This window comes from Dromiciops gliroides, chromosome 1 (genome assembly GCF_019393635.1).
Source record: "Dromiciops gliroides isolate mDroGli1 chromosome 1, mDroGli1.pri, whole genome shotgun sequence".
Lineage (NCBI taxonomy): Eukaryota > Metazoa > Chordata > Mammalia > Microbiotheria > Microbiotheriidae > Dromiciops > Dromiciops gliroides.
The window spans coordinates 59,289,944-59,303,535 of NC_057861.1; the positions used below are offsets into that span (position 1 = coordinate 59,289,944).

The 13,592-nt window shown below is 44.0% G+C and overlaps 1 protein-coding gene across 1 annotated transcript in view; it reads right to left on the reverse strand.

Moving 5' to 3' along the window:
- Positions 1 to 11,384, reverse strand: part of AP1M1 (adaptor related protein complex 1 subunit mu 1) — a 31,787-nt gene extending 20,403 nt beyond the window's left edge. Inside the window, exons 1-2 of the mRNA XM_044002672.1 lie at positions 11,190 to 11,384; positions 1,531 to 1,687 (exon numbers count right to left, since the gene is read on the reverse strand). Coding sequence (XP_043858607.1) covers positions 1,531 to 1,687; positions 11,190 to 11,231 — 199 coding nt within the window. The 5' untranslated portion in view covers positions 11,232 to 11,384. The remainder of the gene's footprint in view (positions 1 to 1,530; positions 1,688 to 11,189) is intronic.
- Positions 11,385 to 13,592: the final 2,208 nt, after the last annotated feature.

Consider the following 13,592-nt stretch of genomic DNA (forward strand, 5'->3'; position numbering starts at 1 on the left):
ATTCTTTCCTTCACCCTTAGGCTCTGTGATGAAATAATGAGATTTAGCAGATACTCAAAGACCCACCTGGAGATTAATCAAGACTGATTGAATCAAGTGAGAGTGATTGACTGCTGATTAGCTTACTTCAAGTTAACTGGATTGTAATCACACCTTGAGAACACCTTCAGAACCAATGGATTTGGATGATGCCAACCAATCAGCTTGAAGCAGTGTGTAAGGACCGCCTCTGTTCCAGACCTATAAAAAGCTTCCACAATTAATTTGCTGGAGAGAGTTTGTGATTGAAGCAGGCTTGTGGCAGAGGACTTGAGGAAGAACCAGACCAGGCTGGAACTCTAGGCTAAATAGGCTTTTTTCTTAACTTTCTGAACTCCATGGGAATATCTGTATGCTTTAATAAATGTTTAATGCCCAAGGACTGGTGCTAAAGCTTCTAATTTAAGGTGACCACAATTTAGATTTTAAACATCACAGCTCTGAGCATGCTGGGAATTTTAGTGGCACAGCTGTGATGAATTGGACCAGTTGTGAGGTCTGCTTCAGGAAGTAAGGATAATGCCTGCCTACATTATGGACTGTCAATGTATAAAGAATGCCTTTCAAACAGGAATGGAACAGCAGTTATAGCTGAATCCTAAACCTTATTCCTTAATAGTGTCAGACTCTACATCTGCCAAGGGGAAGAAGGCCCCTCAGGTTCCTGCCATTAGTGCCTTCTTGTTTAGGGTCATTTCAAGTGATGGCAGTAGAGAAGAGACAAAAGGGTTACTACTCTTTTTTTTTTTTTTTAAGTGAGGCAATTGGGGTTAAGTGACTTGCCCAGGGTCACACGGCTAGTAAGTGTTAAGTGTCTGAGGCCAAATTTGAACTCAGGTACTCCTGACTCCAGGGCCGGTGCTCTATCCACTGCGCCACCTAGCCGCCCCAGGGTTACTACTCTTAACAGTTCTGGTATGTGGCCTGTAAAACAGAATAAGAACAAGAAAAAACGCAAGTTGAGCTAGGCCTTGGGGTAATTTCTTTACATTGTGTTAAAGAGAGTTATCCTTTAATATGATCAGATCTGGGGGAATAACAAGATGCTTGAAAATAGGGCATTTATTGAGTTAAGGAACTGGTACCCTGGCTTAGACAGGAGTAGTGGGAAAGTCTAGAAAAGAACAAGGGATGGATGTTGGGAAATAAGCAACATGAACATGGACCTGAGAAAAGATAGAAAGATAAATATAGATAGAAAGACAGACAGAGACAGAGAGAGTATGTGTGTATAGAAAGGGGGCTGGGGGAGTCCATAAAATATAGAATGGCAGAGATAAAAAGAACTTCAGAGATTATCTAATTCAACATTTTCATTTTATAGGGTAAGGAAATGAAGGCAAAAAGAAGAGAAGGGACTTGCCCAAGCTTACACTGCAAATTAGTGATGCTGCTGAGGATAAAACTCAGGTCTCCAAAGCTATAGTCACATACCCAGGGTTTTCTTTGGGAATAATGTGAGACCCCTAGAGGCATTCTCCAAAAGGATACAGTATAAATTGTTGTGTTTAATCCACATAAAACGAACTCCTCCATGGGCCAAGATGGGAGATAGCATCCCCTCTTCTTCCTTTTCCATCAGGATTGGCATGAAATGCTCCACCTCTGACATGTCCACATCTCCTCGGTAATTCCGACAGATAAGCACCTGTAAAAGAAAAAGCATTTGCCTGCATTTCCAATTCAATCTTCTGAATCACCCAGAGTCTTTATGTATGGGTTTTTTGTGTTTTTTTGGTGAGGCAATTGGGGTTAAGTGACTTGCCCAAGGTCACACAGCTAGTAAGTGTTAAGTGTCTGAGGCTGGCTTTGAACTCAGATCCTCCTGACTCCAGGGCCAGTGCTCTATCCACTGCGCCACCTAGCTGCCCCCGCTTTATGTATGTTTTTGTGTTCTCTTTTGAGACCTTACTTGGAGGGCCTCCTCCTTCCTGCTGCCCTGTCCTAAAACATTCCCCCTCCTGGGCTCTTCAGTTGAGACCATGGGAAACCATGGGATTCCTGTAGGGGCCCTGATAAACTACCATGATATTCTGAGCCCTGGGACTGCCTCATTCTGTAATCTCAGTTCTGGTCTTGTCCTATAAGGAAATCTTAAACACCGTGCCCCCCCCACCCCGGTTCCCCTCATTCCAGTTGCTCAAAACTACCATTGGAGGCCTGGGTCAAAATGAAAAACCCTTTTGCCCCGACCTCCTTGGTGCAGCTCATCCCCCTTCCCTCTTCAATCCCTATTATCCTTTGCCTGTCCCTTCTTCTGTGCCTGTTCTATTGTTCAGCTCTCCTTCACACTAAATATTATTTTCTGACACTGAATGAGCCCTGACTTTCTTTTAAAAACCAAACCTATCTCTAGGCTCTTCAGCGATGGCTGTCCCCTTTTCTCACACATGGAGTGTATTGCCTGGCATATAATAAGTCTTTGTCAACTGACTGATGACTCACAGCATCAGGAGGACCTCCACTGTCACTTGCAGAACCTGGCTCTGCATTCACCAAACCGCACCAGACCCTTCATCTCTCTTCTCTTTCTCCCATTTTTAAACTCCTAGAAAATGTCATTTACACTTGTTGCCTTTACTTTCTTCTCATTCACTCTTCAACTCTTTGCATTTGGCTCCTGACCTCATTACTCGACTGTCTCTGCTCTTTCCAAAGCTATTAACAATCTTTTAATTATCAAATCTGGCAGTTTCTTCTCTCAGTCTTAATCCTTGACCTCTTCTCTCTCTATTTGACATTATTTACTACCCTCTCTTCCTGGACACTTGTTTGCGGATCAGGCCATGCTAACCTTCACCCTGGACAGCACAGAACAAAAACTGCTAACGTCTAATACTCTGTGGCTGAACTCCAGAAGTGCTTGCCCAGCATGCTTCCTGACACATCTTTTGTTTCTACTAAGACTCCCACTATTGATTATACTCCAAGAACTGAAGTGGAGTCAAGGCCAGAGACACCCCCAAGCATCCCCAGAAAAACTGGCTCTGCTACTTCCTAGTGTATGACTTTGGGCACAACGTTGAAGCTTTCTGGGTCTTAGTTCCCTCCTCTGTAAAAGGAAGACAATGGAATCTAAGCCCCATCTCCAGGTGTCAATACTGCCATCCCTCTATTCCTCCATGTTCCCCCTTCCTAGCTCATGGGAAAATGTAATACCACCACCTAGGGAGAAAAAGGAAGAAAACCCCAAGAATTCTAAGGTACAGGAAAATGGAGTAAGGGTAGTAACCAGTCTAAGAGTGGGAACACCTTAATCTAGGTAAGGTTATTGCCTTTCTGCATCCTTGACCAGACTGAATGGTTTGGGAAACTCATTCCCCACAGTTCACCTACATTTTAAGTCACTACTTTTCTGTCAGTCAATTAGCATTTATTAAACACCTACTATGGGCCAGCACAGGACTCTGGGGAAACAAAGAAAGGCCAAAGACAGGCCCTGCTCTCAAGGATCTCACAGTCTAAAGGGAAAGACAACAAGCAAACAACTGTGTACAAACAACAAACTAGGGGGCAGCTGGATGGCACAGTGGCTAGAGCACTAGCCCTGGAGTCAGGAGAACCTGAGTTCAAATCCGGCCTCAGACACTTAACACTTACTAGCTGTGTGACCCTGGGCAAGTCACTTAACCCCAATTGCCTCACTAAAAAAAAAAAAAAACCAAAAAAAAAAACCCCACAACAAACTAAGTGCAACATAAATTGGAGATAATTAACGAAGGGAAGGCACTACCACTAAGGGGAACCAGGAAAGGTTTCTTGTAGAAGTGAGATTTTGGCTGAGACATGAAGAAAGTCAGAGAAAGGAGGAGGAGATGTTGGTGATAAGGAGAATTCCAGGCATAGAGGAGAGCCAGTAAAAATGCTGGAAGATCGGGGCAGCTAGGTGGCACAGTGGATAGAGCACCGGCCCTGGAGTCAGGAGTACCTGAGTTCAAATCCAGCCTCAGATGCTTAACACTTACTAGCTGTGTGACCCTGGGCAAGTCACTTAACCCCAATTGCCTCACTAAAAAAAATTTAAAAAAAATGCTGGAAGAGAGAGTCTCTTGTTTGAGGAACAGCAAGGAGACCAGGGACACGTGACTACAGAGTATATGGGACTGAGTAAGGTATTGGAAGACTACACAGGTGGGGAGTGGGGTAGGTTATGACGGGTTCTGAATACCACATGATTTTACATTGAATCATGGAACTGATAGGAAGTCACTAGAGTTTCCTGAATAGGAAGGTGACATAATGAGATCTGTGCTTCAGGAAGATCACTTTGACTGCTAGATTGGGGAGAAACTAGAGGTAAGGAGACAAACAAGCAGGTTCCTTCAATAGTGCAGATGTGTGGTGATAAGGGCCTGCACTGGGTAGTGGCAGTAGCAGTGGAGAGAAAGGGGCATATGTAAGAGATAGTTGAAGATAAAGTAGACAGGAGTTGGCAACAGATATTGCCTGTCTGATGAATCAAAGCCAAACACTGTCAGTATGTTTTATCTCACTGTAGAATTTGGGGTTTTTTTGAATGCTATAAACTCTCAATTTGAATTTGCTATAAATTCTCAAAGTGAAAATGGTTTGTCAGAGACAGATATTCAAAGGCAGGGAGAAATTTTGCTTTTTGGGGATGTCTCTCAAAAAGAAATACTTGGGATTAGAATAATTTAATTAATAAAACTGCTTCTGGCAGACTTGTGCCCCAAATATATAGTTCTTCGATATATACATCCCATCAAGGGGCAGCTAGGTGGAGCAGTGGATAAAGCACTGGTCATGGATTCAGGGGGACCTGAGTTCAAATATAGCCTCAAACACTTGACACTTACTAGCTGTGTGACCCTGGGCAAGTCACTTAACCCTTATTGCCCCACAAAAAGAAAACAAAAGATATATACATCCCATCCCACCACCACCTCAAACAATATGTTCCAAGTTGAGTCGCTTATCTTTCCCCTGAAACCTGCTGCTAGCACCAACATTCACCCAGTCTCTCATAATTAAAACCTTCGCCACCTCCATGTTGTCCTTGTTACCCTCTGCCATTTTTCTGGCATCTGTCCCCTCCTCACTATTCCTCCTATCACCACTTGCAGGCTCTCAATTCAGCCTCCCTGAACTACTACATTGGCCAATAGCATCCTCCTCACTCTTTCCATCCTTACTGCCCATCATTCATTCTTCACACTGCTGTCAGATCTATATGCACAGATCTTGATCATGTTATTTCTCTGTTCAGAATCATCTGATATTCCGATTTACCTTCAAACTCCTTAGTCTGGCATTCAGGGTCTTCAAAATGTGGCAATAACATGCCATTCCAGCTTTACCTCACTACTTCTCCTTAGTACTTTTCACTCTACTATTCAATGTCACCTGGACATACTCTGCCCTTTCCTTTCCTCTCTCTCTTTCAAACTGCCCTAAAATAATAACTATTCACAATTACATAGAACTTGAAATTTACAAAACGACTTTCTCAAAACAACACTGTGAGGTAGGTAATGCAAACATGATTAACCTTATGTTACAGATGATAAACCTGAGGTTCAGAAAGGTTATATGACTGGTCCAGGGCTACACAGCTAGTAAGCATTAAGATCTGGAGTTGAATCTGTGTTTTCCTGATTTCAAGTCTAGTGTTCTTTCTAAAGATGCTTTTTGAAATTTCAAAAGATGCTTTTTGAAATTTGACTTATCCTTTAAGACACAACTCAAACGTCACTTTCTCCATGAAGACTTCCCTGATATGTTTCCTATCCATTAATAGTAATTCTTTCTTCTTAAGATTTTTCAGGGGGCAGCTAGGTGGCGCAGTGGATAGAGCACCGGCCCTGGATTCAGGAGGACCTGAGTTCAAAACCGGCCTCAGACACTTAACAGTTACTAGCTGTGTGACCCTGGGCAAGTCACTTAACCCCAATTGCCTCACACCAAAAAAAAAGATGATTTTTCAGAGCACTTAGTTTGTACCTCTCTTATGTAGCTACAGATAAATTACTAGAAAAGATGATATATTATATCTCCTGTTACAATGTAAGTCCTAAGAGGACAGAAATCCTTTGTGGCCAGAAGGACATGGGTTCAAATCATGCCTGATATATACTAATTGTGTGACCATGGGCAAGTCATTTAACCTCTTAGTGCACTAGGAAACACTCTACAAATTTAAATTACACTATGGAATGCATTTCTATCTTGAAAGCTCCCTATACCTTTGACATCATAGATTTGGACTGAATCAAAAAGAATCACCTCTACAGCACACTAGAAGGGCCTATAATCAATCAACAAACAGTTATGAAGTATCTACTAAGTCCGAGGCACCAGAAATACAAAGACAAAAATGAAACAGCCTCTACCCTCAAGGCACTTACATCCCATCAGCATGTATCATCATTTTGAAATGTTTGTTAAAACTGAATTGGGGGGGGTGGGGCGCAGCTAGGTGGTGCACTGGATAGAGCACTGGCCCCGGAGTCAGGAGTACCTGAGTTCAAATCTGGCCTCAGACACTTAACACTTACTAGCTGTGTGACCCTGGGCAAGTCACTTAACCCCAATTGCCTCATTAAAAAAAAAAATTAAAACAAAACAAAACTGAATGAGTGGGGCAGCTAGGTGGCGCAGTAGATAGAGCACTGGCCCTGGATTCATGAGGACCTGAGTTCAAATTTGGCCTCAGACACTTGACACTTACTAGCTGTGTGACCCTGGGCAAGTCACTTAACCTCAACTGCCTCACCAAAACAACAACAACAACAACAACAAAAAACAAAAACAACAAAAAGAAAAAGAAAAAAACCCTGAATGAGCAGATTAGACAAATATTGCCAGACTTCTCAGGTACCTCACTGCTAGCTATTAATTGTGATGAAAATGGCTTTCTAATCTAGGTCTATGAACTAATTCATTCTATTATTTAGAAAAAAATTTATGCCTAACTTAAGATCAGAAACTCTTATACCTAAGTTAAACAATAGCTCCAGTTTCCTTCCCAGCCTAAGTCTCACATGAACAACACTGCATTTGTCCATTTAAGTTGTTTGCTCATTTCCCAAATGAGGGAACAGAAGTCCGGAGGGAGGAAACAGTTTAAAAGGCCACAAAAGAGGAAGGAGAGACAGAGATGGGACCAGAATCCAGGGTTCTGGATGCTTGGCTCTTGGGGTCCCCATAATAAGTCTGCTTCTTCTTCCATGTGAAAAGCTTCAGAGTGATTTTGCTCCCACCAAGGTTTCTCGTATCCAGTATAAATACCCCTACTTCTTTCAGCCAATGGTTGCAGAGATGGCCTAGATTAGATGATTTCAGAGATTCCTTCCAGTTGAGATCCTGTCACCTTCCTTGGCATGAATTCTAGCATGCACATGTCCCTCTTAAAGTGTCTTCTTCCTAAACAATGCTGTTCTGGCCTCTTCTCCCTTTGTATCTGGACTCTTCAAGTCCTTCTGGCTTGGTACTCCTGGGTACCAAATGTCCACGGAAACCTCTATTGTCAGCAGGCTTGGGAAAGACAAGATAAAGATAATTTGGGATTCAGTCCACCAAAGGAAGGCCTACTTTTAGATGCTGAGAGTACAGTTCTGAAATTCCTTCTACTCCCAGCCGAATTCCTCATGTTCTAGACCTCGCCTTTCTTACCCTAGAGATTCCTCTGCTACGGGGCCCTTTCTCTGACTGGGGAGTTCCTGCCCTAGGCCACTATTTCACCCCTTATGGTACCCAGGCCAGGCTTCCTTCGTTCTTGCTCACTTCTCACTCTCCAGATTTCACCTCCTGGCCACTCCGACCCCTCAAATTCCAGAACCCCTGCATGTGTTGCTTTCTTCCTTTAGAATGTAGGCTCCTTGAAGGCAGGGTTAGGAATTGTCTTTTTTGCTTGGCTTTGTCTGCACAGAGCTTAGTACAATGCCTGGAATGGTGTGAGTGCTTAAGGAATGCTCTATCTACCTGCATGCTAAGTGTCAGTAAGGGAAAGAACTTTACACAGAAGAAATAGGGACAAAGACACGTGATGGTTGGTTCACTGTTTGCATGAAACACTTAAATCACCTCAGCACTTATTTAAAAGCAATTCCAGGGAAAGGAGGCTCAACAATGGATTACACATTGGATGTTAGCTTTGGTCAATGTCCAATGTTGATGTTACAGATCAAATCACTTAACAGGCTTTGCAACATCGCAACAGCGCTAGTCATGCTATTTTCCTATCAAGAAGGAAAAGTGCTGGAAGGAAAGAGAACAATCTCCTCCCCCTCCTCCTATCAAACAAGTCACTCACTTTACTGCCCTTTAATTTCTCAGCTCCCCCAGAATCCCATCAGCAATTAACCACAAAGAACAAATACCCTCAATCTCTCTAAAGGATGGGAGATTTTTGACTAGGTTGGTCGACTAATAGTTGGTTGACTATGTGACTTCATAGCCTGTGCCAATGATCTAAATCTATGATCCTATAAGCCAGTAATGTCTACAGTCCCACAATTGGGACTTTACCTCAAGGAGGTTACTGACAGCAAAACCCCTATGTACAAAAATGTACATCACACATACAAACTGTTGTGATCATGAGCAAGTCATTTAATCTCTCTGAAGCTATTTCCTCATCCATTAAAAAAGGATAGTAATGCTTGTACTACCTACCTCACAGGGTTGTGGGGAGGCTCAAATGAAATGAGCATGTTAAGGCATATTGTAATGCTTAAAAGTGCTATATGAATGTCAGCTATTATTAATAAAGGGGAATTGATAAGAACTCTCCCAAACTATTCATTAACATTATTTAGAAATAACAAAAAAGATTTATTTGTAATAATAAACCATTTATCTAATAATTGGGTAGCTGAACAAATAATGGCATATGAACACAATGGAAAATTATCAGGCCATAAGGGATGCCAAATATAAAGAATTTGGAGAATTATGAGAAGATTCATATGAAATGATGCGGAATGAAGGAAGCAAAGCCAAAAGGACAATATACACAATGATGGTAAGTACATACAATTGACACTGGAGAGGCAGTAAAATTCTGGTAAAAAATAATGGTCAATGTCACACTACCTAAGTTAAAGGACACATCTCACCTTTCTGTTAATAATCGATAAACTTTTTTTTTCTCCAGGGAATGTACTTTGTAAAGAAATCTGTGCGGGCATTTATTGGGAATTATATGTGGCTACAAAACAAAACGTATCAAATACAATTTATTTAAGCCACACTGAAGTCCTTTAAGAATGGTAATAGGAACACTAAAACTCAAAATGAATTAAGATTGTCAAGGAAAGCTAAGGACAACAAAAAGGATTTTTAGTGTAGATGGGACAATGATAAGGAATGGAGAAAAGACAATTATTCAATATGACTTTGCTTCTATTTCTCTGCCAACGAGAATGGTCTTTGGACTGGAAAGGACAGAACAAACAGAGAGACACTAAAAGAGCACCTAGCTTCCCTTGATAAGTTTAAGTGACCAGGCCCAGGCAAATTACATTCTGGGATACTGAAAGAACTTTCAGATGCTATTTCTGAGCCACTGTCAGTCATCTTTAGAGGATCATGCAGAAGAAGGGAGTTGCTGGGGCTAGAAAAAGGTAAATCTCTCTTTTCAAAAAAGAGTAGTATTTTCTGTTGTTGACTCTGCTTTGGTCAGGCCACATTTGGAGTACTGTTTGATTTTGCATGCCATTTTTTTTTTAGGCAGGGCAATGAGGGTTAAGTGACTTGCCCAAGGTCACATAGCTAGTAAGTGTCAAGTGTCAGAAGGTGGATTTGAACTCAGGTCCTCCTGAATCCAGGGCTGGTGCTTTATCCATTGGGCCACCTAGCTTCCTTCCTTTGCATGCTACATTTTAAGGAGGAACTTAACAAGCTGGAGAATGCCGGATGGAGGAGGAAGAACTATGAAGGACCTTGAATTCACACCACGTGATAACTATTTGAGGGAACTTGAGGTCTTTAGCTTGGAGAAGCTTAGGAGGGATATGACAGCCGCCTTCAATGATCTGAATGGCAGTTACCTAGAAAGAGGGATCATACTTGTTCTGTTTAGTCCCAGGGAATGGATTTAGGAACGATGAGGAAGCTGCAAATTAGAAATTTTAGGCTTGATGACAAAGAAAAATTTCCTAACAATGAAAGCTAGCCAAAAGTGCAATGGGACCCCACTAAGACAAAGATGCTTCGAGGTCTTCTGGCAAAGACTAGATGATCAACCTAAACGGGGTGGCACAGAGTTGTACATTCAGGTCAGGGTTGGGTCAGACCCTCCCTGGGATCTCCGAGGTCTTGTTTCCTACACAAAGCTCAATGGCCTCATCAGGCATTCTCCACACTCCATAGCCTGGAGCCACCCTCCTTTTTCAAACATTCTTCCCATCTATACCCCGAGGCTCTAGTCAAACTGGACAGTTCCCTGTGGTCCCAAACATACCCCTCACTTTCTGGCTGTATCTTTGCTTCCTTTGCTCATTGTATTTGGAATCTGTTGAATCTCGTCGACTCCCCCAAAGGCTAACCCAGATGCCACCTCGGTTCACTTTGTCCCTCCCTCCCCCAACTCCTCCCACTTCACTTTATATTCCTCTAATGCAGTTAACACGGACCTTTGACGTATCACCACCGCGGCATTTCATTTTCCTCCTAGACCTGGCTCAGCTCCTCGATTGCATGGCTAAGTTCAGAAGCTCCTCTAAATCTCCCTTCTCCAGGGGCAGTGGGAAAAGCCCTGGCTGGGTAGCGAAAGGCCCTGGGTTCAAATCCCCTCTCTCATGCTCCCCGGGCCTCAGTTCCTCATTTGAACCATGAGGTCCCTTCCGCCTAGATGTCCGGGGTCCTACGACAGAGCTGAGACTGTCTCTTGCCTTTGTATCCCCAGAGTTTAGCCCCATGGTCTGGCACATAGTAGGTGTTTAATAAATACTTCTAGGCTGACTGCACACCGCAAGTGCTAAGTGCTCGTGCAGGTGATGGGCTGCCCTGGGGTGGTAGCCACCGCCAGAGATTGTAGGGCGGAGGTCAAAGGCTTTCCTAGGGAACAGTGACAGGGTGACAGGGACCTGAGTAGGGTGGGGGAAGTCCCCGCCCCCGCCTTGGGGAGGGGCCGTTACCAGGCAACGCGGCGAGGTGAAGCGGCTCTGGCCGAGGCCGGGTTTCCCTACCTTGCCCTTTAGATCTAGCACATACACGGCGCTGGCCGACATGGCGGCGGCGGCGGCAGCGGCAGCGGCTGGGAGAGTTCGAGGGCGAGGCGCGGCAGCTACAGAGTAGGCGGCACTGAAGCGAGCAGGCGGGCGCAGCCAACCTGCGGAACCTCACTTCCACTTCCGCCCTGGAACCGTTATGTCCGGCCTTGGGAACGGCCCTCGGCCTCTAGCGCACGCGCATGGGAAAGAACACAGCGGCGTACGTTACGTGCGCGCCGCCGGGGCGCAGGCGCACTGAGATGTTGGGACGCTATCTGCCCGGCTTCCGGAAAGGGAGGTGGGATTTTGGGAAATTGAGTAGGGGTGGGCGGGCCCCAAGTTTCCTGAGCTCCGGCCCCCAAGTTTCCTGAGCTTCGGCCGCGGTCGAACCCTGTGGCTGAGTAGGGGAGCCTCAGGCCAGAGGAAACGCAGAGTGACGAGGCTCGCGGGACCCAGCTGATAGAGTCAGAATGTTGGAGCTTGAAGGCCGCTTAGAACCAGAACATCGGTGCTGGGGGCTGATCATAGAACTTCAAAGCTGGGAGGGCCCTAGAACAGGGAGTGTCAGAGCTGGGGAGGCTCTTAGAATGTCTGAGGTGGGAGGACTCTTAGAACATAGAATGTCAGACCCAGGAGGGACTTTAGAAGAAGGAAAACTGAAACTGGAAAGATCTTAGAACACAATGCCACAGCTCGAAGGAACCTTAGAGCATACATGTCAGAGCTGGGAGGGACCTTAAACTTGCCTAGGGTCTTCCTGAGTCCAGAAACGGCTCCTTCATCACATCCACAGCATCTCATTGCTCTCTTCATTTGAATTCCTTTCTATATCCTTTACTAACTCAGATGCCACTCCAGGAAGCTTTGCCTGATCCCCATGATCAACAACCTTCACCTCAGAGCTCACATAGCCCTCTCCAAAACACTCTCTTGTCAGGTTGCATAGTATTATTATCGGAATTTCTTTTATCCCTCTACTAGGCTTTAAGCCCTATGAAGGCAAAGGAACTGTTTTTACTTAAACCGTATTTTCCCCATCACCTAGGAACAGTGCTGCTCTGCACATAGATAGGACTAATAATAGCTAACATTTATATATCATTTACTACGTGCCAGACACTGTGCTGAGCACTTTACTATTATTATTATTAACGGGACAATGAGGGTTAAGTGACTTACCCAGGGTCACACGGCTAGTGTCAAGTGTCTGAGGCCAGATTTGAACTTGGATCCTTCTGAATCCAGGGCTGGTGCTTTATCCACTGTGCCACCTAGCTGCCCAGCACTTTACAATTGTTACCTCATTTGATCCTTACAACAATCCTGGAAGTTAAGTGCTATTATTATCCCCACTTTACAGATGAGGAAACTAAGGCAAACAGGGATTTAAGTGATTTGCCTAGGGTCATACAGTTAGTGTCTAAGGCTGAATTTGAACTAAGGTGTTCCTGACTCCAGGTTTAGCAGTCTGCACATTATGGATCCACATAATGTTTGTTGAAAGAACATAGAATTTTAGAGCTAGGAGGTGATATACCCATGAACTGCAAGTAATTAGCATTGTGTTTGAGACCACCACAGTTTTTTTTTTGTTTTGTTTTGTTTTTAGTGAGGCAATTGGGGTTAAGTGACTTGCCCAGGGTCACACAGCTAGTAAGTGTTAAGTGTCTCAGGCCAGATTTGAACTCAGGTACTCCTGAATCCAGGGCCGGTGCTCTATCCATTGTGCCACTGTTTGAGACAGCTGGAGGTGGGTGTGGGGGAAGTAGGGACAGCCTTGGACTTGAAGTCAAGAAGACCTGAATTCAAATCCAGCCTCACTAGCTGTGTGAGCCTGGACAAGTCATTTAATTTTGCTTGCCTCAGTTTCCACACTTGTAAAATGGGGATAGTAATAGGGTTGTGGTAAGGATCAAATGAGATATTTGTAAAAATCACTTAGCACAGTGCCTTATACATAATAGGTGCTTAGTAAATACTTATTCCCTTCCCTCTTCCCTTCTGTAGCAGGGATCCTTACTGTGGGGTCTGTGGATAGTTTCAGGGTACCTGTATATTTGGATAGAAAAATTATTTTTTATTTCAATGTTTCTTTTGTAATTCCACATATTTTATTTAAGAACATTTTTATTGTTGAGACTGGGTCTCTTGTCTTGCTCAGCCAATGGCTACTGCCAGCCATCAGGGAAGCTTTGCCCTGGGCCAGGTCACCCCCTCCTTAAGCATCCTGGTGTCTTTCCTCATCCTCTTTCACTGCCATTCTCCCAAGGGGCTCATCATCTTGGTGCTGAATGTAGTGCAGATACCCTGATTGAGTTTAATCCCACTGCAAGCTCAGAACTCCTGAGCTCAAGCAATCCAACAGCCTTGTCCTCCCTA